General features: G+C 64.7%; 1 protein-coding gene across 1 annotated transcript in view; it reads right to left on the reverse strand.

The window, feature by feature from the left end:
• Positions 1 to 26,936, reverse strand: part of ZFPM1 (zinc finger protein, FOG family member 1) — a 67,365-nt gene that overhangs the window by 3,086 nt on the left and 37,343 nt on the right. Inside the window, exons 4-10 of the mRNA XM_035024505.1 lie at positions 15,194 to 15,327; positions 6,196 to 6,298; positions 4,385 to 4,591; positions 1,819 to 2,046; positions 1,409 to 1,504; positions 1,192 to 1,338; positions 5 to 1,022 (exon numbers count right to left, since the gene is read on the reverse strand). Of these exons, the coding sequence (XP_034880396.1) occupies positions 5 to 1,022; positions 1,192 to 1,338; positions 1,409 to 1,504; positions 1,819 to 2,046; positions 4,385 to 4,591; positions 6,196 to 6,298; positions 15,194 to 15,327 (1,933 nt within the window). The remainder of the gene's footprint in view (positions 1 to 4; positions 1,023 to 1,191; positions 1,339 to 1,408; positions 1,505 to 1,818; positions 2,047 to 4,384; positions 4,592 to 6,195; positions 6,299 to 15,193; positions 15,328 to 26,936) is intronic.

The raw sequence follows: 26,936 nt of genomic DNA on the forward strand, positions 1-26,936 counted from the left end.
CAGCTTGCGGCGCCTGCGCGTGCGCACGGGCGGCGCGGCGGGCGCGGCGGGCGCGGGGGTCCCGGCGGTCCCGGCGGTCCCGGCGGGCGTGGGCCGGCGCGGCGGCGGGTCGTGACGCGAGGCGCAGTAGTAGCGCTTGTGCACCGTGTAGGTCTCGTGGCGGCTGAAGCGGATGTTGCAGGCCTCGCACAGCGTCCGGCGGGGGTCGTCGTCCTCGTCCGCCCCGCTGCCCGGGCTCGGGCTCCCTGGACTGCCTTCGCGGCCCCGGCCGCCCCGCTCGGCCTCGGGCTCGGCCTCGGGGCTGGCTGCGCCCCCCGCCTCGTCCTCGCGCGTCCCGGAGCCTGGCGACGCGTGCCTCGCATCGGCCTCTGCGGGCGGCGGGCCGGGGGGCGCGCGGGCGGGGGGCTGCGGCACCTTGGCCCTGCGCGCGGGGGGCGCGTCGTCGGGCGGGCGGCGGCCGGAGCAGTAGAGGCGCTTGTGCACGTAGAAGTTGTTGACGTTGTTGAAGGTGATGTCGCACTCGAAGCACGTGGCGCCCTTGGGGGCCCCCGCGAAGAGGCCGGCCTGCGCCCCCGCTCCCGCCTGCAGCCGGCTGTGCACGAGCTCGGACATTTTGGCCAGGATCTCCGAGGCGGGGGGCGCGGCGGGGAACTGCGGCAGGAAGAGCGCGCCGGCCGCCAGCCCCAGCTCGCCGGGGCCAGGGCTGGAGCCGGGCGTGGGGCTGGACAGCTCGGGCTTCACCGTGGCCGCAGCGGGGCTGGGCGGTGAGGGTGACCGCGATGCGGCCGTGGGCCCTGGCTCCGCCTCGGGCTCCTCCGTTGTGGCCTCCGCCTTGATGGCCCGGGGCGCCGCCGGGGGCTCGTTGCTGCCCCCGTTCTGCGGGGCGGCTCTGGCCTCTCCGTTGGTGGTCTCTGCCAGGGCCTTCCTGTCCAGTCCGGGCGACGGGCTGGGCGCCAGGCCCAGGTCAGCAGAAGCCAGGGGGCCGTGCAGGGCCGTGTGCTGCTGGAAGCTGGCCAGGCTGTCTGCAGGGAGACCCCAGGGGCCACACTTCAGGGCTGGAGCAGGACCTACCTGGGCCAGACCTGAGGAGGGGCAGGGTGGGAAGGGTAGAGCTGGACCGGGCAGAGGTGGCGGAGGGCCAAGACTGAAGTGGACTCCGGGTCGCCATCCCTTCCCAGCCCAGGGCCTCACCTGGGGGCAGCTTGGCGGCGGGGTGCCCGGCCCCTGGTGAGTAGATCTCCGCCTTAGAGCCCGGTTGGCAGACCATGTGGTTGGTCACCAGGTGGCTGTAGAGGATGTCCCTTGTGGTGGAGATGAACCCACAGCTGTGGCAGATACCTGCAGGCAGGCTGTGGTATCAGGGCCCGGGGGTGGGGTGCCCCCCAGCCCCTGCCCGGCCCCCACCTACCGCTCAGCGTGTCCGTGTGCACCTTCAGGTGCCGCTCACAGTTGGCCTTGGTGGTAAAGGCCGACAGGCAGATCAGACATACGAAGGGGCGTTCTCCTGGAACACAGGGCTGAGTGAGGGGTGGGCTCCTGGAGCCCAGCTGGCCAGGGGCCTGTGACCTGGGGGCTCTGTTTAAACCTGCCTCCTCTGCCCCTTGTCCCCTGGGACTGTGGCAAGCACCTGGCCCCGAGCTGACCATTCTGATGAGCACCGGTGGGCCGTGTACTCGGGAGCACTGTGAGGTGCCCTGGGAGGCTAACACAGGCCTATGTGGCAGGGCGGGCGCCCGGGGCCAGACGGGGCAGACATGCATTGTTGGGTGGGCATGCAGACCGCGGCGGGCGGCCCTGGGGAGGGGGCGTGGTGCTCACCGCTGTGGCTGCGCATGTGGATCTCCAGGGAGCTGGCGCTGGGGCAGCTTTTGCGGCACTGGGGAAAGGGGCAGACGCGCTCGTGGGGGTAGGTCTCCTTGGGCTTGTCGTCGGTGGCGGCCGTGGAGCCGGTGGTCTGGCGGCTGGCGCAGTAGTAGAGCAGGTGGGCTTGCAGGTTTCTCTCGCTGCGGTACCAGATTCCACAGTCTTTGCAGGGGAAGACGTCCTCTGTGGGGCGGGGGAGAGGGGGCGCCCGCAACTCAGGGCAAGGCACGGAGCCTCCTGAAACGGAGGGCTTGGCGCTGCGGGCCCCTGCCTTCCTGAGGGGTGGGGTTTGTGAATGGGGCCTTCCCTCCTGCTCACTGCTGGTCACTGGGTTCTCTAGCTCTAGCTCTCCAGGATGCCCCAGGATCGCACGGATGGGGTCTCTAAGCCCCCAGGCTGCCTCCCAACAGCGAGCCCCCCAGAGACTGTGGCCATGTCCACAGGCACCCGAGGGAGGGGGGCTGGGCGTCTGCGATGTTGGGGGTGGCCCCGTGCCGGAGACCGTGTGCTGTGAGGGGGCTTGAGGGATGGCGTGACCCTGGGCCCCTGTGGAGGAAACGTGTGTGTTCACGGGAGCAGGTCTGAGCGGCCAGGTGCACAGGGAACCCCTGAAGCACGCGGGCAGGAGGACGAGAGTGGAGCGTGGCTCTGGGCGGCCTCGGGTGGGGCGAGGCTGGGGGCTGCAGAGGAAGAGGAGCTCGCCCTGTCTCTCCTCTTAGCCCTCCCCGCAGTGTTTTCACATCAAGTATGGATGGGCCAACATTGCTTAATTCACGTTTATCTCAAGACAGGTGGCCTGGGACTTTTCGGTTTGTAGGAGCTCAGCTTGCGGGGGCGGCAGAGGGGTTCCCAGCTGGTGAGGGTCTCTGACGGGTGGTTCTCAGGGTTTTTGTAGCAGGATGCTGCAGAATGCTGTTTGTCTCTGCTCCACGGCCCCCTGCCCCTTGGATGAAGACAGGGGAGGGGGAGGGCTTGTTCTGGGCCCTGGGACGTGTCCGGGCTCTAGTGCAGCTTAGGACCCGATTCTCATCCCGGCGTCTCTGAGGTTTATCCTGGGTCCACAGTTGTGGCAGAGGGGGGGTCCTCAGGGCAGCTCTGTTCTCCATCAGCTGAGGCGCTGAGCTGGGATTGGAATCTGAAAGGCCCCTGGTGGGTTTGTTTCTGTGCCTGTGGGGCCAGGGCTGGGAATGGTGCTGCTGGCTGTGGGTGGCCTCAGCCCTGAGGTTTAGTGAGGACCACAGCCCCATTGCACAGGTGAGAAAACAGAGGCCAGAGTGGTTGATAAACCAGGTATGACGGACTCTGTATCGAGGCTTTTCTAGCCCACAGTAGCAACAGTCCTGTTTCAGGGTGAGGCGTGCACCCCCAAGTGGAGAAAGCTCTCCCAGCACCTCGAGCGTCCCCCGCCTCAGCGCTGAGGACTGGACTGACCCTGTTGGGCACTGTGGGCCCCAGATGCTCCTGGCAACCAAGTGGCCCCGGAGAGCCCCGTCCCCCCCACAGCCTCAGTGTCTGGACGGGGTCCTGCCCCCAAGGACCCACGCTCCCTGGAGGGCTCTGGGGGGGGGGGAGGGTGAATCTCCCATGTGCAGCTCGTCCCTCTCCCCGCGTCATTTCCACCAGCCCACAAATGCGCACCAGGATTGCCTGAGTTTCAGCAGCGCAAGCCACGTCCCCTCCACACGCTCGGTCTCTCCACAGCCAGGATGTTGTGCACCGGCCCCTGCCTGCGGCTAATGCCCCTGACGTGGGTCCGCAGGTGCTGCCTGGCCCCCAGCCGCCTCCAGGGCTCCCCTTTGGTGTCCTAAAGCCACCTGGGGTCAGGGCAGGTTCCCCCATCCCTGTTTAACTTCCTCAAAAGGTCCCTTCTTTCCAAGTTCGCAGCCCTGCAGTTGGATCCTACTCTTCACTGAGAGGAAATCCTAGCCCTTGCCTGGAACCACTTTGGGAGAACACCGTGCTGGGCTTGAGCCCCGGCCGCCCCCCCCCCCCCCCCAATAAAGTCGGCACTGCCATCCTATGATGGTGTCCCCACCTTACTTCATGAGATGCGCCGTGCTCGAGGCCACCCCCCCCCGAAGGCTATCTGTGCCCCTCAGCGGTGCCCTCGCGACAGGCTGGGTGACCCCAGACCCCTCGGTTCGGCGTGGATGGTGGGAGTGCAGCAGAGTGAACCTGACTTCGCAGCGACACCCTGACTCCGAGAGCACCCCAGCAGGGAGCGAGTGACGGGGCTCTTTCAGCCCAGGTGACACCCGGCCGTGTCTAGTGACACGTGTAGACACGGCCCTGGCATCCGCCGGGGTGGGAGCCAGGCTGCTGCTCAGCATCCCACCTTGGGCATGTAGCCCGCTCTGCTTGAAAGCTGCAGCCGGGCCCGGCTAGTGGGGGGAGCGCGCGGGGCCTGGGGCCCGCCCCGTGCCACACTCATCGGCTGCAGCACGGCCTGCTCTGCTCAGATCCCCACGGTAACCCACCCTTGTGGGCCCACGGTGCCCAGGTGGCACGGATCGGTACTCACTGTTGATGACCGCTGTGGCCAGGATGGACGCCATGCCGGCCTGCTGGGGCAGGAGCTGGATGTCGGCAGGGGCCGGGCACTCGGGCTCTGCCGGCTCCTCCTTCACAGGGTGGCTGGGGGTGCCCCGGGGCTCGGCCGTCGTGACCAGCACGCTCAGCAGGCCGCCCGCGGGCACCGGCTTGGTGAGTCTGCACCAGAGGGCTTCATCTGTGGGGGCAAAATCCTCAGTGGCGGGAGGGCCAGAGGCGGCTCACCCCACCATCCCGAGCCCCTCCCCACGGCCCCCTCTTGGAGACCAGGGTTCTGAAATCAGGTGGGGGATGGAGCCCCGGTCAGGGGGTGACCGGCTGGCTCCCCGGGCCTGCCTGCTCCCGCCTAGTGGGAAGGCCCTGAAGATGGCCCGCATGGCTGCCTGGGAGAAGGGTGGCCTGAGGGACAGGCAGCAGAGCCTGGGGCCACGGGCCGGAGCTGCCAGGCAGGCCCTCCCCCTTCTCAGCTCCACGGTGAGCCGCCGTTCCCATGGTAGCCAGCAGGGGGCAGCCTCTGCCAGCCACCCAGGCACCTGCCTGCTCACCTCCTGCATCCTGCTTGAGACCACCAGGAACCCTACACCGAGGCGCAGCCCTGCCCCCCACCCCCCAGGCCAACCTCGCGCCCGTCAGCTCTGTGAGGAGCTTGCCCTGCCTGGCGGACAGTGGCCGGAGCCCTGCTGACCGGGGCGGGAGGGGCAGGCCAAGCAGCACTAACTGGCCCGCTTGCTGGCTGGGTGTACAAACCCAGGGCTGACGGCACCTCCAAGCACCCCTTGATGGGTGGGGGGCTGGCGTCCTCCCCCACCCATGGAGGGGGACAGAGGGGTGAAGGGTGGCCTAGGTTCCCAGACGCTGGGCTCAGCACCTGCGCTGGACCTCCATCATGCCACGGAGGCTCCCGTGTGGGGACAGAGCTGGAGGGAGGGGCTGCCCACAAGGCCCACTGGGCTGGGCACATGCCACCTGGCCTGCCCCTGATGGCCTCTGGCTCCCTCCTGAAATGAGAGCTGCCCGCAGGACAGGGCTTTGCCTCCTCTGGGAGCATTCAGCTGAATGCGCTGTGCGCAGGGAGGCAACGTGTCCGTGGCACCCCCCGGAACATTCCAGCAAAACAGAGCCCCCCCACTGGGGAATGAGGCCCTCTCCTGTGGTTGCTGGGCATACACCCTCCCGATGGCCACACTGGCTGGACAGACCTCGTGTGGCTGTAGAAATTGTCACGATTCTCTGCTGACATCATCCCCTTGGGGACAGAGGGGATCTCCACTGCCCTGACATGCTGGTTGTCACACATCGAGAAGACCGTGTCAGCCTTCGCTTAGGGGTCAAACCTCCCAGGCAGGCGGGACCGTGGCCTTCGCGATGGAAGCCCCCGCCTCACGTGTGAGCGCCTTGAGCGCTCTGAGCAATAGGGGAGGGGGACTCCCGGGCCACTCCTTCTAGAAGGCCAGGGGACGTGGCCTGGCCCCACGAGGCTGGGTCTGAACGTGGCCCTCCTGCTCTTCCCCAGGACGAGCCAGACTACATAGGACTGGAACATGTGTATATACCTTGGCCCACCTGGCCCGGGATTCTCTGCTGACCCCGGCGGTCTCCCAGAGGCCCGGGAAGAGAAGCAGCGCCCCGGCCCCCCGAGACCCCAGGGCGCCCCGAGGCCCGGCCCTAGCTCGCCTACTCTGCTCAGCCCGGCAGGCTGCTTTCCCTTTAAGGGCCAGCCCAGGGCCAGCTGAGCGGCCCCCACCTGCCGGAAGGCCGCGAGGGAAGCGCCAGGATACCAACCCTTCCGGTAGATCTCCGCGTTGGCTTCGGCCTCGGTCAGGGCCTGTGGCAGCGACGTCAGCCAGCAGGGCTGGTCCTCCAGCAGCAGCGTCAGGGCGGGGCCCTGGGGGGGAGAGGAGGGGCTCATCAAGGACCCAGCACGGGAAGAAGCTGGCCGAGGGCCCCGCGTGGCGCCCAGGGAGGAGCCCGTGACCCCCGGCAGGGAGGCCAGGCTGCAGCCTGCTGCCCCTCACTGGGCGCTGTGCGGCCAAGGCCGAGCACGCAGCCGGCGCCTCCCATGCGCGGGGCATTGGGCTCTCTTGGAAACCGAGGCCCAGGGAGCAGCGGAGCCGGGATTCGCCCAGATCTGTGTTCTCGCCCTGCCCCCCTGCTCTAGCAGGCTGCTGGGTGCCACGGGGCAGCCCGTGGGCGCATGGGCCAGACTGAGCACAGGTTCCTCGCACACAGGCCCCCAGAGCGAGCTCCCAGAGCTGAGGCTGAGAGTGGCCTGGAGGAGATGGTGTCTCCCCAGAGAGGGGCTTCTAGGTCCTCCCCGAGGTTGGGGGGTGGTTCCCTGCCTGCTACAGGGCGTGGCAGGCCCACCTCTGTCCCGTCCGCCCCGAGGCCAGCCCACGGCAGACACGAGCACATCCTCCTGGGCCGTACATCCTCCTGGGTCCAGTAGCTGAGGCCCCCAAGCAGCAACATGACCCCATGCCAAAGCTGGCTCGGCCTCCCTGAGGCTCCCAGAGACTGACATCCGTGTGTGGGGTTAGGGCGGAGGGGGGAGAGGCGGGAAATGGGGGCGCAGCTCACGCAGCACCACCTCGCCCAGCCACGTCCTCTCCCCGGCTCTGTCTGCAAGCCGGGCCTTTGCAGTGCCCGGAAGGCAAGAGTGCTCTGGGCTCAGCCCATGAGGCTGCTGCTGGGGGCCTGCAGAGTGGGGCTCCCTGATTTCTGACACCCAGGGCCATCCCAGCAGGAGAGGAAGCACATAGAGCCTGGTGCCGGGGAGAAAGGGCAGCCCGCGGCCCCGCTCTGCGGCCTGGCCCCCGCTCAGACGTTGAGGAGACCAGGCACAGGTCTGTGGGGGCAGAACCCTGGCCTGGCTTTGCCCTAGGAGGTTGGGGTGACTCCTGCCACATCCGGGCCCTCAGCCCCAGTGCCAGGCCTGGGATCTGGGCCGGCTGCTTCGACCAGGGGTCCCCAAGCTCCGCCACCAGGCACAGTACGCACCCACTTTGGGGTACTTTTGTTTTATGCAAATAAGTGCCTTTTATTCAGAAATGGTGCATGGGGACCTTGCATCGGAGAACCAGTATCACCTGGAAAGGCTGCCACCTAGGCTGGGTGGCTGTGTGCACGCCAGGGGTCCACACAGCCGCCGGCCGGGACACCACCATGGTGGGACACGATGGCGTGTGAGGTGTCCTCCGAGTCTGGGCACCTCCTTGCCAGCTCCGAGCCCAGGTGCTTCCCTGGGCTTTGCCTCCTGCCCGGGGACAACACAGGCTGCAGAGCCGGGCTTTGGGGTCCAGGCCAGGCGTGGCCTCCCCTGCTGTGACCTTGAGCCGAGCACCACCCTGCAATCTGAGGTGAGCCCTCTGTCCACTCTGCCCACTCGTCCCTACCCTGCGGCAGACTCAGGCCCATGAGCCAAGCGCTCCTGGGGAAACCCCTAACCAGGTTGGGGCAGCGTGGCCAGTGGGGTGCCATGGAAGGGGCAAGTGGCGACTGGTGGCCAGAGGGGTGAGCTCTAGCTGTGGGAGCAGAAGCGGCCTGCACCCATGCCTGCCCTCTCTGCAAATGGGCACTGCCCCTCGTGCTTGGAGCTGTGACCCAACCCACGTGCTTGTCGCAGGCCTGCCATCACCCTGCTCCCTGCTCTCGGTGGTGGGGCTGGGTGGTTGAGGCCTCTCTGCCACTCAGCCCCTCCTGGGGCACTGGAAGCATCGATCTGCGCGAAGCCCTCCCTTCCAGCCGTGCCCACCTCTGTGCAACCAGCACACAGACAACAGGAGCCCCCCCGCCTCCTTGCTTTCGCCTTCCCTTCGGCCGGCAGGACATGGCAGGCAAGGGCCGCGCCTTTGGGTGCAGAAGGCTGGGGACCACTGGGGCCCCACGTCAGCAAGTGCCACAGGTCAACCTGGGGAGAGCATCTCCACCACAGCAGGTAACACCTGCTTTTCACAGACATCTGGTGATCCCACAGCTGGGGGTCCCGCCGGCTCGGTGGGAGTGGGCACAGCGGCCGGGCGAGGTTGCCACCGCGGCGGGTGACCGGCGGCCCCCACGTCCAGCTGCGCTGACCTGGACAGCGGCTTGCAGCAAGGCGGGGCCGGGCCTCAGGAGTCTCTAATGAATATTAATGAGCAGAGGAGGGTGAAAAAAATTAATCTGCTTGATCCTCCGATTGGCGCTGTGGTAACGATATGAAATCTAATTATTCGTCCCAATATTTCTAACCCTCAAACTGAGACTGACAGCCTCCCGGTAGGTTTAATGCTTATCACTCGCAGGAGCTGCGTGCTCCCAGCATGATAAAAACGCGCACGGCTTTGCTGACGCTGCAGATCCCCTCGTTCTCCGTGTACCGCCTGCGAGCCAAGGCGGCAGCGCCGCGGTCCCGCCAGGGCCCAGGGCCTGTGTGGCGGCGGCGGGCAGGCCGGGAGGACGGGGACAGGAGCAGAACGGGCCGGGGGATCTGGGGCCGCCTGACTCGGCCCGTGACCCCTCGATGCCGGGGCCTGGCGCCCCCCCCCCCACTTGAATGGGGGCGGCTGGGGACACGACCGTCCGTGGCCTCTCTCCCAGGCCTGCGCTTTGGTCCTAGGGGTGCGGGGTCGCCACCCAGGGAGGGTCTGACAGGTTTTCCCTCCTTCCGCCCCAACCCCCCCAGTTCCGAGCAGCCCAGGAACAGAAGCGCCTTTCTCTGGTGCCTGAAGGCATTGGGCCGAGGCAGGCTCTCTTCCCAGCCGACGCTGTGCTGCCCGTGCGCAGGGACGTGGGGTGTAAGCCTGGGAGGGGCTATGTGTTGCTCCCCCGCCCGGCCTGTGCTGCCGGCCACCTTCCCTCCACAAGCGCCCCCGGGTCCCATCTGGGTCCAGCTCACCCTGGACAGGCCGTGTCTGGGTTCAGGAAGAAGCCTCTCCACCCGCCCAGCCTGCAGCCCCTTGGGGTCGTGCCTGTTCCTACTGGCTCCAGGATGGCCCCACCTGGCCCTGAGATAATGGGCGGCCACTTGAAGTTCTCTGGGTGCATCTGAGACCACTCCTTGTTTCCCCCAACAAAGAGGTCAGTGTCTGGATTCTATGCCTGCCGATAACCATCAGAAACTCTATCTCTGCCCCATCCGCTGTGACTTTATCTGAGGCTGATCCCAAACCTTGCTAGCCATCTCATGAAACAGCATCAGGGGAAAGGGAGATAGGGGCCCCATTCGGGCAGGGGAAGGGGGTGGCCCAGCCCAGTGAGCCAGACCGCCCTGCAGAAGGTCAGTGGGGCTGCCCAAGCCTCCTCCGGGCCACTGTGGGGCAGGCTCATGGGAGGTCAGGGCTGGGGCAGGGCCCCCACCCACCTTCTTCAGCTCATCCTGAGAAGTCATGTCCCTGTCCTGTGCACGCTCCCAGAGGCAACTGCCTTTCTGTCCTCGGCTCTTCCTCTCCCCCAGACCCTGCAAAGAACCCCCTTCACAGATGAGGATAGAGGCCCACAGAACAGAGAGATGCCCAGGGCCACAGGAGGTGGATGTGCATACACAGGACTAGAACTGGGGTCTGCATGATCTTGGCTTCCTTCCATGCACTCATCCATCCATCTACCATCCATTCATCCATCCATCCACCCACCCACCGATCCATCCATCCATCCATCCATCCATCCATCCATCCTTCCCCTCCCTCCATCCACCATCCATTCACCCCTCCACCACCTACCCATCCACCCATCCATCCATCCACCTACCACCCATCCACCTACCATCCATTCATCCATCATCTACCATCCATCCACCTACCATCCATCCATCCATCCCTCCTTCCATCTATCCACCCACCATCCATTCACCCGTCCACCACCTACCATCCATCCTTCTATCCATCCACCAATCATCCATCCACCATCTACCATCTATCCATCCATCCTCCCTCCCTTCCTCCACCTACCATCCATTCACTCCTCTACCACCTACCCATCCACCCATCTACTCATCCATCCATCCCTCTACTCATCCATCCACCCATCCATCCATTCATTTGCCCCTCCACCCACCTATCCTTACCTTCCTGCCTCCACCCATCCATCTGTTCATTTGTTGAACAGTCCCCCAGAGCCTGGTGTGGGGGGACCATGAACAGAACATGCTGTCCTGATCTCCCAGTGTGGATGCTGGAGTGGGGAGGCTGACAAGAAACAACCAATGGAGGCAGAACGTTCTAGAGACACAGGCTGAGAAGAGCATGAAATGTGGTGGGGGTGAGGTGGGGAGCTATGTGGACAGCAGGGATGTGGGCCAAGTGGCCCCCAGCCCTCTTCCTCGGGTGGCCCTTGGGCTCAGGGAGGGAACCAGCTGTAAAGGTGGGTCTGGTGCCCATGGCTGCCTTGGCCCCAGTGTGGCGGAAGGTGTTCCAGGGTCCCTGAGACCAGGCGGTTCCTCCTCCTGGACCTCCAGGAGGCCGGTCTGAGTTGACCCTTTGCACCCACAGCATCTCCCAGACCCTGCTCCTACAACTGCAGGCGGAGAGGCTGAGGTGTGGGGAGGAAGGGAGTCAGAGACCCAGAAAGGCCAGTGGCAGGCCTCCTGTCCAGAGGACGTCCACCTCAGAGTGCCCCACACTGCCTTCCTCACCACCCTGGTGCTCCAGCCAAGCCCAGACCTGACCATCTCCTCAGGGGCTGCCCCGTGGCGGCTCAGGGGCCAACCTGGGCTGGACCCTGGCTCTGCTGCTTGCTAGCTCTGCGGAGCAGGCTGAATGTGCCCCCAAAGACATGTCCACCCAGAGCCTGTGGACACAGCCTTATTTGGAAAAAAGTCTCAGCAGATGTGATTAAATTAGGGACAATCCAGATGACATCCTTCTAGATTATCCAGTGTCCTAAATCCAGTACCGAGTGTCCTTATACGAGCAAAGAGGAAGAGGTGGGTGGCCCTGCTGGGAGGGTGGCCCTGCTGGGAGGCTGGCTCTGCTGGGCAATGACCCCCAGCGCCAGCCTCAAGGCTTCCTGCACGAGGGCTGCTCAGAGCCCGTGGGGCCCCACTGCCACCTCCAGCTGAGGGATGGGGGAGGTCCCTCTAAGCCGATCCCTGCATGAAGATGCACGACAGGGCAGAGCTCAGCTGGTCTCATTCCAACCACTCTGGAAGGGGCTTCTCCCCAGCGGACCCGCTGTCCTCCTGGGCAGCCATGGCCCCCGCTGCTAGGTCTCACTGATGTCATGGTGGTCTCATGGCTATAGTGGGTAAGCCCTGGGGGGACTACTGGACAGATGGGTCGAGCCCCTGTGGGCCAGGCTCGGCATAAGAGTTCGCTCATTCATTCGTTCGCTCATCTGCTCATTCATCTATCCACCCACCCACCTATCGATCCATCCATCCATCCATCCATCCATCCGTCCATCTGTCCATTGATCCATCCATCCACCCGTCCATCCATCCGTATGTCAGTCCGTCCATCCATCCATCCACCCGTCCATCCACCCATCCGCCATCCATTCATTTATCCATCCACCCATTCACCATCCATTTATCCATCCATCCATCTACCCGTCCATTCATCCATCCATCCATCTACTCGTCCATTCATCCATCCATCCATCCACCCATCCGTCCATCTATCCACCCGTTCACCCATCCATCCGTACACACATATATTCGTTGGTCCATCCATCCATCATCCACCCACCCATCCACCCAACCATTCTGAACATTTTTTTTGGTATATGACTACAAATTTTAGAGCTGGCTGGGTTTCCAAACCCTGGGAAGTGGAAGCCACAGCTGGGTCAGGGAGGGACCTGCCCAAGGTCACACAGCATGTTGGTGCAGGAACCACTCTCGAACCGACCCCTGCCAGGCTCTTGCTGTGTATTTCCTGGGGCTCCCACCCCCAAAAGTCTCGTGTGTATGTGTGTGTGTGTGTGTGGGAGGACTGTGAGGGGAGCCCTGCGTTCGCCCTCCCATCTGCAAGTGGCCCAGGGGCTAAGGAAACCAACAGGGAAGGGTTGCCACGCTCTATCAGAGCCCCTCTCTCTCCTTCCTCTCCAAACAGCTAAGACAAACCGCCTGGCGGCTGATAGCACGATCTGGGGTGGGAGGTGCATGGGGGAGAGAACTGGGACCCATCAGCTGAGCTCGATAAGGGGCTCGCTGAAATGTTAGCGAAAATATTTAGACAATAAATGAAGTATCGGAAAGGCGCGCGTATCTTTAAGAAATCAATCATCGTGTACCGTGTGTCTGGACATTCGGCGCCAAGGCGCCTGCTGGGGAGATAAGGGTTAATCGAGGATTTAATTCTGTAGGAGATAAAGCTGCAGGGAAGAGCCCGAGAGGCTCCTTCCTCCCTCAGCTCCTCGGCAAGAGCCTCAAAGGCCACTGGCTTCCCTGGCGCTGGTCCCTCTCTCCCCGTGGACATTATCGCTCTGCCTGGAGAGCGTCTCCCACCTCGTGCCAAGTCTCCCCAGGCTGACCTGCGCCCCGGGCCCAAGGAGGACAAAACCCTCAGAGAGGAGGGCGGGGCGGGGACAGGGCCAGGACTCTGGGGCCAGCTCAGCCCTGTCCTTACAGAGCCCACAGGGGTCTCAGCTTGAGCAGACGTGGGTTGCAATTCTCCCTCTGCTATTTGATCCTGGGGAGTTTACCAAGTCACTTAACCTGCTGGAGACTCAGTTTCCTCATGTGTAAAATGGGGAGCATGCCTCACAATGGTGTGGGCGGGGAAGACCAGGGCCCAGGCGTAAGGATGGGCGTACCTCGGTGTGTGCAGTGAGCGACACCTGTCTGTCCTGGAGGGATGGACTGTCTCCAGAGTGGGGGAGCAGAGGAGAGAGGTGCAGGCGACACGCAGCTGCACCCCTTTGTCTTTTCACTGCTTATGAGAATTCAGAGCCAGGGAGCTCCCAGCCCACACACTCCTCCTTCCAGCCATGAACTGCCCCTCAACAGCCCACCCTTTGAAAAGAGAACTGCTGCTTGCATGCCTCCAGTGATGGGGAGCTCATTGCCTCAAGAGATTGCCCTGAACACTAGGGCCTCCATTCCCGCAGTGGAGCCAAAGTCTGCCTTGCGGTTGCCTCTGTTTTCTCCCTGCTTGGGCCATGGGACAAGAGGGTCAGCCGTCCTGTAGGGTGGTGGTAAGCTGCCCTGGGAGGTGGGTGTGCCATCAGCTGCCCCACTTGGCAGACCGGCGACAGCTCTGTCCACCCACCCTCTCCTCTGCAGGGACGCTGGAGGGTCTGCAGGCTCAGGCCCCAGGGACCCTTCAGGGCCTCCCTGTGTCCCCACCGAGGACCCACAGGCTCAGGAAGCAGACGCTCAAGGAGCTCAGGAGCCTGCCTGGGAGCATAACTGCCATGAGGGAGGAGGCCACGGGACCGGGACCCTGTGCCACGGGGATGGCCTGGTCATGGGCTGGGAGCCCTCGGTCCTGGGCCAGCCTCCCGCTGAGCGGCCGAGGCCTGCATGTGCTCCCCTGAGCCCAGGCGCTCCGCTGTGATGAGCAGTGTGGATGGCCCAGGGGGCCTCAGCCGGGCTGCACGTTTAGACCCTGGGAGACTGCCTGGATCTCCAGAGGCCTAGGCCCCAGCCCAGAGATTGTGACTCGGGTGGGCGCTGTGAACGGCGGTCTGAGGGTCTGCAGCTGGGGACTCCTCCTGCAGCTCCCTACCAGCCCTGTGGACACTGTGCAGCCTGAGTTCCTGCACCCTGGTTTCTGTGGCTGAGAAATGGGGGCTCTGTCGGGCTGGAGCCGGATGGGGCTGTCAGGGCAGCATGGGGCCTCTAGGTGTGGGCGGACCCTCCCCTGCAGCCCGGCCACCGCCTGCTGACCACACGGAGGCTGACCACAGGCCCACACCTGGGGCCTGCAGACCAGGAGGCCCAGCAGTGCGGGGCACCCACCAGCCAGGGTGCACCTGGATCAAGTCGCACCTGAATGCAAAACCGGGAATCAAAAAGGGCCCAGGCCTTGGCCGTGCCTGCACGTCTCGGGTGCCTGAGCCCGGGCTTGAGGGGACCCACTCCGGGTGCCTCCTGGCCTTTCAAGCGAGTGGCAGCACGACTAGGAGAGGTTTCTTGAATACGCGTCACGGTCAGGTCCCTCCTGGTTCCGGTCCTACCCCATGCTGCCCATTCAGCGGCCCGGTTTCCCATACATCAGGCCCTTTCTTCCCCAAAATGTATTTTCAAAGGAGCCTTTGTACCGTGCGAGAGGACGCAGACCGACTTGCCGTCAACAGAAGGCAGTCCACAAGGAACCCCGAAGCGAGTGACCCCGTGGCGGCGGCGACTAGCGGGAGGGCGCTGCCCGGGTGGGCTTCCTACGACACAGGCAGGCCAGAAGTGCTGCGGAGGCGAAGACCCTGCGGCACCCGAAGGACCCACAGGGACGAAGTGAACCCCAGCCTCCGCTGCAGCGGACCCTCAGCTCCCGGAAAACCGCCTCGCTTGCCCCCGTTCACGAACCAGGTCCAGCCCCCCACCTCACACACCCGTCTCTTTCTCTGTCTTGCCAGCTTCTACTCATCCAGTAAGGGCCTCCTCCGGAAAGCCCTTCCCATGTCACCTCCCCCAGGAAGCCTCCCTTGTGCTCCCAGGCAGTCAAGTCCTTCCCGCCGCCGTCCTGGTCCCAACACCTCAGGCCCCCCTCTCCCGACACACTGCACGCGGAGGGGCAGGCGCTCCTGGGCGGGAGCATAAGCCGGCTTGGCTCCAGGGGCGGAGGGGGTCTGTGCCCTGGGCCGGCCTGCGCCCTGGCTGCGGCCCTGCGGCGGGGGGTGGGCTGCCGGGGGTGGGGCTCCTTACCGGTTCCACCTGCCCAGGGGACGAGGCTCTGCTCTGGACGTCCCCGCGGAACGGGCCCCAGGACAGGCCCTCGGTGAGGCTGCGCCGAGCCCGCACGCACCTCTGCCTGTCCCGCACCAGCAGCTCCAGCTCGTCTGTGGGGAGAAACAGCGGGGATGTGAGGCGTGCCCCCGGCGGCGGCCACCCAGCCCCAGCTGCCCAGCTCGGCAGTCCCGTCCCCACCAGGGGTGGGGGTGCCCTGGGGGCCTGGGTTTTGGGGACGGCGGCCGGTGTGTGGTTCCAGGAGCTGGGCCAGCCCCTGCAGCAAGCCCTTGTCTGGGGGACAGCAGGGACAGGACGGGGTGTCTGCGGCTGGATTTGAGCCGGTGGGACCACGGCTGCTCCGTGAGGACACATGTCCCCTGTAGCACCTGCCCGTGCCCAGGATGCACGCATGGAGCTGGGTCATCCCCGCAGCTTACGTTGGGGGGGGGGGGCACACGGTGGAGGACGCCGTCCTGGCCTCCGCACAGTCCTCCCAGCCCCTCCCCACCGGCCTGAGCCCCCCACATCCACACAGCAAGCCTGTGGTGGAGGTTGTGGAAATGCTGGGCCCTGACGTCCCCATATCTAAGACTTCCTGCCTCCTTGGGCTGCACGAGGCTTGAATGCATTAATCCACCAACATGCTTAGCACAGCTCAGAGGGGAAACCAAGTCAAAGAGCCACGCACCTCCCCAAGGCCCTTGGCGAAGCCAGAATCTGCCCCTGGGTGGTCCTGACGTTGGCTCCGTTCACTCCCTGCAGATCGGCAGGACGGGGACTGTCCCCAGAATGCTGCTGCCCCCACCCACCCTCCCAGGACCGCTGCTCACTTTCTGGAAAGGTCTGGGCCCTGAGTCTTCCTGCCTCTCTGCATGGCCTCTCCTAGCTCAGGGTGTAAGATGCTCGGGTGCTGCGGCCACCTGCGCCATGGTGGGGGGCGGGGCTGCAAACTCTCCAGGCGCCGACAGCTCCCGTGGCCCAGGTGGTGGCCCCCGTGGCACGTGTTGGAGGGCCACCGCAAGGTGTGGTCGCATTTCTACAGACAGACGGGCTTCTGCTGTGAGTCCCTGAGAGTCATTCTCCCCAGGGAGGGACATGGGGTCGGACAGGGTCTGCATTCAGGCTCCTGGGTTCAGCCCAGCCTCACTGCATGGTCCACAGGACCTTCTACAGTGGGCTGAATGATGGCGCCGAGAAGATACCTCCACCTAGAACTTGTGAATGTGCACTTATTTGCAAAAAGGGTCTTTGCAGATGTAATCAAGTTAGAAACCCGAGAGGAGACCATCCTGGATCATCTGGTGGGACCCTAAATCCAATGACAGATGTCCTTATAAAAGACACACAGAAGAGACAGGGGAGGCGGCCACGCAAAGACAGGCAGAGACCAGAGTGATGGGGTCAGGAGGAAGTCACACTGTAGCCCCTGGAGCTGGGGGAGACAGGAAGGACCCTCCCCCCAGAGCCTCCAGAGCGAGCGTGGCCCAGCACTTGGAGAAAACAGATTTCTGATGTGTTAAGGCCCCAAGGTTGTGTGTGTTTGTCGGGGCCACCCTGGGAGATTCACACTGGGCACGTCACCTGCCCTGCCTGAGCCTCAGTGTCCTCGTGGGACAAGGGGAGGCGGTGGTCACGCCCTCAGAGGGCGGTCCCTTCCCTGATCCCACGCCCTCTGCCCAGGAAGGCTGGGCCACCTTGTACCTTGGGTGCCATCCGGGCTGCCTGGGCCCACAGAGGCCTCACGTGGCCTGCCCTGGTCCCCAAGCAAGCGCTGTGGCAGCAGCCCCACTTCCTGGAGCCCCGATCGGGCAGGCTGTGGCCTTAATGGGCCTGATTATCAGATAACTGCCGGCCTAATGGCAGAGATAAGGTGTAAATACGCCAGGAGGCCCAGCTAAAACGTTCTAACTGGGTCCTTGTCTTCCCAGGGGCAGATAAGATGGCAGGGGACCAGGTCGAGGCTGAGGAGGCCGGCGCCCCTTTATCAGCCCCCCAGAGAGGGGGGCAGAGACTGGCTCTGTCACTTTGCAGCTCGCCCATGAGGGGCCATGTCCTTGCCAGCCCACCCAGGACACCTGGGCCCCAGCCCAGGGTGCTGCCCACGGGCCACCCCCTCCCTGGCCCTGCAGGTCCCATCCTCGGGGATGGGAGTGTGACCCAGCCGGCACAGTCACCCACCCCTGCTCCAGTGGCCTGATGAAGTCGGCCCTCTCTTTACGCCCCTGGTACAGATGAGAACACTGAGGTCTCAAAAGGTCATGTAGCTGGCAGCGGGATGTCAGGGTCTGAACCCAGGCCCCCTGGCTCTAGATGCTGACCCAGGGCCCTGGGTGTATGTGGGTCTCTGGTTCCCTGCCTGGCTGGCCCTCAGGGGACGGGCATACATGAGGGAGGGGAGGCGGAGGAGGAGAAGACTGTCTAAAGGCAAGCTTGCTGCGACTCATTTGTCCATCCACCCGTCTGCCAAGCCATCCGAGGCTGGTGGGGAGCTCACGATGGACTGAGCCTGTTCACCTCCCCGCCCCGACTCCCCAGCTCATGGAGGGAGGTCAAGGGAGAACTGTCCAGCGTCCTCATGCTGTGGCCTGCCCCTCTGCGGGCAACCAGAAACCTCAAAGCAATCCGGGGTCGGCTTGCACTTGGGCCTCTGAACAAGGATGGCCACACACCTCTCTGGACTGCATTTCTCCTGCTGGGACCACAGACGAGACAGGGAAGATGACTGGGAGCCCCTCCATTTCCACCTCGTTCCCCATCAGCATCCAGAGCACATGGAAGGAGACCATTGTGGCCTCGTCGGGCACAGAGCCCCCCTTAGGACATGACACCTTCCACCTGAGGCTGGTGGCCCACCTTCCCATGGGAGGAGCAACTGGGAATTCAGTGCGTGGGGGGCCGGCCCGGGGGTCCCTGAGAGTAGAGGAGGAGTGGGGGCAGCCCTGGCCTGTCTCAGGGCCCCGGCCTCATGGTGATGGAGGGAAGGAGCTGAGCCAGTGTGCCTCCCCGTCCCGCCCACATGGGCACCCACAGGCAAACAGCCATGCTCCCTAATCGGAGCCCCAGGGCTGGCGGGCCGAGCCTGCCAGATAACAGCATGGCTGGTATTTCCCACGGCAGCCACTCCATCTTCTGGGTATCATGCATTGCCAGAGGGAGGGCTGGCTCCCGATAAAGGCTGCCATTCTGCAAGCCTGAGGGCAGAACCCACCACTCAGGCCTGGGAGAGGTGAGGAGGCCGGGGAGCCGAGGAACTTGGGTTAGGGATAGGGCAATGCTCACCACGAAAACCCACCTTTCTGCTTCAGGGAGGCCGGCTCCGAAGGGCTGTGCATTAGGAAGGGCTATGGCAGGTACCTGGCTGGGGGAGGGGAACATGGCTGGATCTCAGCCCCAGCTCACCCAGAGCCCTTGCTACAGTGCACAACCTGGGCAACTGTACACGGTGGCCCTGGTGATGTTCAACACCCATCTACTCAGATAAGCTATTTCTAGCAAACAGTTCCTGTCCAACCTCTTGCACAGCGGAAACAGGGTCAAGCGGTATTAGAGCCTAGTTAGCACCTGCCAGAGACCCTCTCCTAACCAGAAGCAAAATTGCATCAGCAAAATGGGGTGGGTGGGGCCACCCACTCCTGGCAGGCTGGGAGCCTCATAAGGGTTCAGCTCAAGGCCAAGAATGAAATAAACGTATAGATGAGTGAGGGCAAGGGGCGAAGGGGTGGGAGACGCGGAGCTGGCAGGCGGGGACTGACAGGCAGGAAGACACAGTTATTTTTAAACAGCCTCTATAATAGCCAGAGGACCCGTGGTGGCCGAAGAGACAGCTCCCAACCACACACACAGGAAACCTGGGGCCATGAGCACCCCAGCCACGCTGCAGGCTCTGTCTCTGGACTCGGGGCTCTATGCTCACTCAGTCACAAAACCCCGTGTGGGCACCTGGCACAGGGATGAGGGAGGCATAGCCTCTGCCCTCTGTGTCTCCCAGGAAACATGGGTGGTGGCAGCTGGGAGGGTGGGCCAGTTGGGGTGGGCTTCCAGGTGGAGGTGTCCTTCTCCCGGGCAGCCTCCTGTGAGCCGGCTACTTTCTCTTCCCAGCTCCAGCCCAGTCCTGGCCTCCATCCCCGTAGTGAGCTATGGGGTGATGCCACCTGCCCGGAGAACGTATGATCCCAACACGCTTCCTGGCCCCATTCATGGAGCCTTGGCCACGCATCTGTACAGTTTGCAGGGATCCCTCCCTGCCCCACTGAGGTTCTCCCCGTGTACAGAGGAGGGCATCGAGGCTCAGAGAGGTTAAGCTACTGGCTCAAGACCCACGACGGGGAGGTGAGATGTGAACCAGAGCCCCAGCCACGCTCATGGCCAGGTCCCCGACACCCTTTCCTGGGCTGATGCAGAAGGCGGCAGAGCGACGGGGATGCCGCTGGAAGGGAGGTGGGCGCGCGTGGCAGGCTGACTCCTGCTGTCCTCAGTTTCCCCTTCTGTACTGGTCTCCTCGGGGAGGGGGCAGGCCCCCATGGGGGTCAGGCTATCACTGCAGACACCGCATCAGGGCAAGGACTAATTTATTCCGGCAAACAACCCCACACACACATTATTTCCAGAACAAACACGCCGCAGCGGGATTCAATTTCGCCCCCCCAAGCATCTGTGAGGAACCAGACGAGAGAATTCAGCCCTTGCATATTTATATGATTTAAATGTCTGTTTGGGTCTCAAAGCCCTCTGACGGCGTCCCAAGGGGACAAAGGAGGCAGGGCTGAGTGTTGCCCCTTCTGGGGTCCCGACAGAGGGGGTGGCCAGGTGAGAGACCTGGGGTCTGGAATCAGCAGGCCACAGCCGGGTCCCACCTCTGTGCAGCGCCCGCTGGCCTCAGTTTACCTGCTGGGCCGGTAGGTCTGAGGGTAAAGGCGAGCGTGTCAGTTTGAGAGGCCAGCCCTGCTCTCCCTCCCTGGGCTGTCCCGGGTCGTGGGGCCCAGCCCAGGGTGGCCGCTGAGCCACGGCCCCCGGCCCAGCTCTCCCTCATGCCCTGCAGAGCCCTCGGGGGCCACAACCTCCACAGTGCGCAGTGAGCCAGTGAGGCGGTGGCTCTGGTCTGCAGAGAGCTCGAGGTTCCACAGCAGAGGTGCAGCCACTGCCTAGACCTGACCTCCTTGCCGACGGAGGGGCCGGGGCTCTGACCCCGAGCCCACCATGTCTCGGCCCCCTGCCCCCGCCTTGTGGCTCTGACTGGGGGCAGCCCTGTGGTCTGTGGGAGTATCCGAGTTCAGGGGCTACCTCCGCACCCTGCGGGCTGGATTCTCCTTCCGGGGGCCAGGCGGTGCTCGTGCTAATGGCCGGTGGTCTCCAGAGCAGAGCGGCAAGCCCAGCTGCTCTGCAGCCCCCCACCCTGCACGGTGGGCTCTGGGGTCAACGCCAACACTCACTGATGTGACTGGCCCATCGCCTGCCCCCACCCTGTGGCTCCCATGGGCCAGCTGGCCCCCGCCTTGTCGGGAGCGGCCCTATCTCAGGGATCACGCTGTTTGCCTTTGATAAAAGTCACACACACACACACACACACACACAGAAAAAAGGGAGAGAAAAAGAGGGAGAGAGAGAGGAAGAAAGCCCCAGGGCCGAGCCGGCCCCACCCTGCGGGGTTCCAGAAGTCTCTGTGGGTGTGGGCCCAGAGCAGGGCAGGCTAGGAGGCTGTGTGTGTTTCCAACACGTCCTATATCAGCATGGAAACCAGGCCCAGAGAGGGTGAGCGACTCTCTCAAGGTCACAGGGCAGAGCAGGGCCGGCGGGGGTGAGTGGGGTGGGGGGCACCGGCTGGCACAAACTGTCCCATAATGAGGGGCCAGGCAGACCCTTCCCTCACTCGCTCGGCCCCTCCCCTGCAGGTGCAGCCCCCTGGGCCCCAGCCCCGGCGGGGGCATCAGCCTAGGGGCCCGTGTTCCTGAGGTGGCGTGACTTGCCCAAGGTCACTGGCTGTCAAGTCCAGCCCTTTTCCTGCCCCCAACATAGCCCTCTTGACGGGGCAAGCCATGAGCTCGGTGGCAGGTGAGGTCCTAGAAGGACAGAGAGAGGCCACTGCCGTCCAGGGCCTGACGGTCCTTCTGGAACTGTGCCGCCTGGAGGAGGAGGTGGAAGGCGGACCCCTGCGAGTCCCCACGGCGGGGATGACGCCGGAGTCTCCGCCAGCCCTGGGAGCTCTAGAACCCGGGTCTGTGTCCCAGCACGGACATCTCCCAGCCGCGCGGATCACCTCCCTCCTAGCCCTCGGTTTCTGCTGATGTGAAATAGGGGAGAAGAGCCCCCGCCTTACGGGTCAGTGCGAGGTGAGGGGACGTAACGGAGGTGGCGCATGAAGGACAGGGCTGGACCCACAGCGGGTGCGAGGGAGCACTCAAACGCGGCCCCGCCACGGCCAGGGGCCATCCAGCCAGGCCCTGGCAGTGCCCACGTGACGCTGGCCAGGCTCTCAACCACTCTGGGCACAGGGCACCCCACTCCTAAAACAGATGGCACCAGAACCCACTCTCGGCGGTGATGGGGCTTCCTACGGGCTCAGGTACATAGAGCACCGCAGGACCCCCAGTCCCTCCTCCAAGTCCTCAGTGGTGGGCCACAGCGGCTGCCCCCACCAGCTGCCCACCTGGGTACCCCCAGCCTCAGCACGAGGGGAGATTTAGGACCTGCACACGCGGGCAGAGTCTGGTCACATGGATACACCAAACGGGGGCCATGGGCAGGCACGGAGGGCCACCTCCTGGACAGTTACCTTGTGAACAGAGCGCCCAGCCAGGGGGGGTGGGCGTCCCCCGAAGCTTGGGAACCCCAGGCCTGTGGCCACAGAGCCTCTTGGCTGGGATGGGAGGGCTGATTCTATGTGGGTGCCATGCTGTGCCCCATCCTCTCGGGATCTGGCTGGAGGGGGCAAATCTGGGCTTGGGGAGAACTGTCTGGGGGGCGGATGAGTTCCCATCAGCTTCTGGGAACATCTTCACCTGCTGGGCCCATCCTGTCGGCCACTGTTTTTGCTTCCTATGTACTGATGAAGCCACAAGGCCAGAGGACGGGGGCTGGGGACAGGCTGAGCAGGAGGTCCTTGTGCTGGGGCATGAGGAAGGCGTGGGGCTGTGTGCGGGAGGATCGGCAAGGTCCCAGTGCCCGGGGGGCTGTCAGCTACCCCACAGGAGGCCGGCCCTGCTGCTCTCTCTTCCGTGGGCTGGCCTCCTCAGGCCTGGGGCAGTGGCAAGACTCCCACTGGGGTGCTGACAGGCTTGGGGCGTCCTTCCTGCTATCCCACCTTGAAGGGCCTGGGACCTGGCGTGGGTGAGGGTCTTCACCCTGCCTCTGGCCCGGGCAACCCCACAGAGCACCGCTGGGAGGGCCAGACCCTGTGGGAGTGCAGCCAGAGGGCCTGTGACCTGAGGACACAGAAAAACGAGGACCATTGGCCGTCATCGTTGAGAAACTGTGTTTCACCTACGATCTGGGACTTCCGGCCCTGCACCGTGGCAGAGCCAGGCTCGCGGTCCTGCAGGGCTATGGCCCCTCAGAGAGGGAAGGCCTCTCCGGGACGATGCCCCACCCCTGCACCCACCCTGGGGGCTGCCGCAGGGCCGGGCCTCCAGCCAGCCGTCTCGCCGTTAGCTTCTATCACGCGGTGCCCAGCACAGGAGACGTGACTGAGACCAAGACTAGGGAACATCAGAGAGGAGCCCCTTCCCAGGGAGTGTCCTGACCCACCGCACAAGGCCTCCTGGGGGGCCCAGCCCAGCCCCGCCACCACCGTCTGCAGTCTCCAGCTTCTCGGGCCTGGGCCCTGCTGGCCTCTGGGCCTGGTTGCGGGCGTCCAGCCTCACCTGGCCCCCAGGCGCCCCGAGTGTCCAGGCTGGGTGGGGTGTGCAGGCCTGAGTCCTCCCTGGAGGGGGATTCCCTTCTCATCCAGGCCCGAGGTTTTCAAAGGGCTTCAAGCCCAGAACCTTCCTTCCTAAGCAGCCGGGGTGAGGCTGGAGCAGGTGGGTCCCAGAGCTCAGACCTGAGACCTCCCCTGGAGCTCCGCCCTCGGGAAGGGGACTGTCTGCCAGGAGCCGCCGGCGGCCTGCCTGGGGTGCGCTGTCCCCTGGGTGTGCTGCCACGTGTTCTAACCTTCCTTCGGCCACCCAGCACTCTGGCTGGGTGGCTGTGTCACGTGGGGCCGGCCTGAGCCCGGGCGGGCTGGCAGGCAGGCGACCTTCCTGGGAGCCCGCTGCAGGGGTCACAGCCGGCAGGGCCACATGGAGGCCGGCTCCGCCGTGGGCCAGTGGGTGCTGGGCACAGGGCCCACCCCAGGCCATGGCCCTGGACACCCTGGCTGGGACCTCCGTGTGCCTGTGTCCTCGTGCAGGCAGGGGGGACCGTGCCATCGGCTACCGGCCCCTCCCTGCCTCCGGCTTCCCTGTAGCCTGAGCCCCGCTCCCCCGACCTCTAGTGCTGGGGGGTGGATGCTCACGGTGCACGAACTCAGCCTCTCCGGCGGGCTGTCCGTCCCTCGGGCCGGGCTCACCGACGGCTGTGTCCTGAAGGCACTGACGGGGCCTGGGACCCAGGGGCAGCTGCGTCTGGAGGACGGTGGCAGGAGCCAGAACCAGCGCTGGACACCCCAGAGCAGCCGACAGGCCATGGGCCCGGGGGGAAGGGGCCCCGGGGAGACACGCGGGAGCCCAGGTCCTCCCTCCCCACAGGCTCCAGCTTCCCACACCCCGGTCCGGCCCTGGGGAGGGCCCAGGCCTTCTACAAAGGGTAGCTTGTGGGGGCGGGGCAGGCCGGGAGGGAGAGGGCTGGGCCTAGGTCTCCCAGAGCTGCTCTTGGACCACTGTGGGTCTGCACCACCAGCCAGCGGGGTTAGAAGTGGGCAGGGAGGGCGGCCCCTGGTGCCGCGGCCCCCAGCTCTGCCCCTGCCCCACCCACCAGCTGGTGCCTGGGAACTTCTCTTCCTATCGCTGGAACATCGCTGGAAATTATTGATTTTTTGACACAGAACAACAGCCCATCTTTATCGGGCTGAACCCTGGCCCCAGCTAATGGCGGAGCTGGGGCCTCCTGGGACTGCCAGCAGGGCAGGGTGGGGCCGCGGGGGCCCTTCACCACTGGGGGGTCAGCAGCCCTAAGGGAAGGGGGTCTGTGGGGCTGGGATGGGGCGGAGCCATCGGGACCAGGCCCTGGGTCGCTGGTAGGGGCCGTGCGGGCAGCTCGGACTCAGCTCTGGGGGAGGTTACAGCGGGACCTGCCTTGAGCTCTGATCGCCTCATCTGAACCCCAACCAGAGCTCCTTGGGGGTGGGGCTGTGCTCCCAAGACACTGCCCCCGTCCGGGCAAAGCCAAGAGCTGCTCGACTGGCAAGAGGAGACACAGGGTAAGAGGCGGGGCTCGAGACCCCTTGGTGGTCTGCGTGTTGGACCCGCGATACTGCCCTGCTCCCCACCCTGGACGGGGCCTCCCCTCAGCCCCGCGGGGCCTGAGAACACCACCTTCCCGGCACCTCCGAGTGTGAGAACTCATGGTCCCTCCAGCCTTCTCGAAAAGCCAACTGCCCTGGGTCTCTGGGCCACAGTCTTCCCAGCTATGAATCAGGGAGAGGGAGTCCCATTAGCTCCTGGGAGACCCTGAGGCCTGGGAGCTGGGGTGGGGGTCCCTGGCCCTCCCCAGCCCTGCCTTGTCCTGGCTGCAGGCTGGAAGCAGGATGTGTGATAAGGTAAAGAAAATGCCTCCCGTGCAAACAGCCTCTCGGTTCCTATCGGCGTCCTGGCCCCTGCCCCCTGTTTTTCTAGGGGCCGACGCCACCGAGGGCCCTTCCTGCCCATCTGGCCTCCAGCTCACTACCTCTTGGCCTCTGGCCTGGCCAGCCCACCCTGCTCCCTTCCTGGGCTGGGGTGTGGCCAGGGGTCTAGGCCCAGTCGCCCCTCTGTAAATGGAGAGTGGTAGGGGAGGGTCTGGGCAGAGGCCGGGTGGTCGCAAGGGTGGAGGGACAGCCCTGGGTATTGACCCCAGCCTGGCAGGTGCCTGCCTCCACCCTGGGGGGGGCTGGGGGGCCAGCAGCAGGCACCAAGGTCAGCCAACGTCACGGAGAACATGACACTGTCACCGCCTATGGCCCAGTGAGCCCCTTAGGGATTACAAAGATCCTTCCAGAAAAGCCGATAGTCCCTGAGCACCTGCTGACCCTTTATGAGCCCTGCGCTTCTCATCTGCCCCACCCACAAAGGAGGCACTCTCACATGGGGAGGGAGGCTGGGACCCAGGGAGAGGCCTGGGCCTGCAAGGCACGGAACCCACAGACACCTGCTTTCTCGGCGCTGAGCAGCCTGGTCCTCAAGCCCGCCCCTCCCCCTCCCCCGCCAGGCCATCAGGGTGGCTCTTCTCCCCGTTACCAGACGAGACCAAGGGTCAGAGAGGACCTGGCCACACAGTGAGGGGGGTAACGGGGTTCAAGCCCGGGGGTCCAACTGCATCCAGGGCTCTGTGTTCATGACCCTGGAGGCGGAGACAGGAGAGCAGGGCTGGGCCAGGGCAGGGGAAGCGGGTGAGGGGCATGGACAGAAAGCCCAGCTCCTTCCCACCTCTCCTCTGCTCAGGAACCCTCAGGCTCCCCACTGGGCCCCGAATCTGGCTGCAGCCCACCGCTGGGCTCCGCGGGGCGTCTCGGCCTCCAGAGCACGGGGCTCACTCCCACCTCCACACCTTGCCCCTCGCTTGTCTACCAGGGTGGCAGCACATGCCCTCTGAGACCCAGCAAGGTCCCGGGCCATCAGGGGACGGGCTGTTGCTGCCCTGGGCCCTGGGGCGGGGCAACTGGGAATTACGCAGAACCAGTGAGGGCTCAGGGAGTGGGGCCTCCCCGGCGTCAGCCCCAGAGCTGCTGTGACCGTGGGCTTTGGCGCTGGGTGTGTCCACCCCCCGCGAGTGTGTGCGGGGCGATGCACGGGCCGGCCAAATGTTTAGGGATCTGTGTAGAATTTGCTTCTTTTAGAATCACTTCTCCCTCTTCTAGAGATTCTACAGGTCGGCAAAATAAATTACTAAATAAATGGCTTCCCATCATCAAGACCGCTGTGATGGCGCTCCTCGCCCCCCGATGCCTGTCCACGCAGAGAGGACTGTCCTGCGACCAAGTCCTAGGAGCTGAACTGCTGAGTCAAGGCAAGAGCTAGGGGCTCCAGCCAGGCGTCTGGGAGCGCCGGCCCAGCAGGGGCAGGACCCAGGCTCGGGAAGCGAAGGACCAGCTGGCCCCGCACAGACCACGGCTGACCGAGCACCTGCCGAGGCCGCTGCAGGCAGCCGGGGCGGGGGGCGGCGCAGAGGCGTCTGTCTTCTGTCTGTGGGGGCAAAGGGGGGTCCCGGGCCGGGGGGGCAGGCGGGCGGGCGAGGGGCCCCCTCCGCGACGACACACAAAAGCCCCCGCGATACCATCACGCCACATTTCAGGCCCAGCTCGGCCCTTTCGGGCAGGATATGACCAGCCCTCGAGCCAATGGCGGCCCCTTTGTCCCATCTCCGGGGACCGATCTTATCGGCCGCGTCCACCGCCGCCGTAATGGAAAAACACGGTGAGGAAATCAAAAGTTACGCACAGAGATAGAGGAATAATAAATAAATAAATAAAGAGCGAGCCCGTGCTGGTGGAAGGGGAGGGGTCTCGGAGAATGGAGTGTCGAGGCCCAAAGGGCGGGCAGCAGGGCTGCGGGCG

The sequence above is a fragment of the Mirounga leonina genome, unplaced genomic scaffold (assembly GCF_011800145.1).
Source record: "Mirounga leonina isolate KUSES-001 unplaced genomic scaffold, KU_Mleo_1.0 Mir_180, whole genome shotgun sequence".
NCBI classification, from domain to species: Eukaryota; Metazoa; Chordata; class Mammalia; order Carnivora; family Phocidae; genus Mirounga; species Mirounga leonina.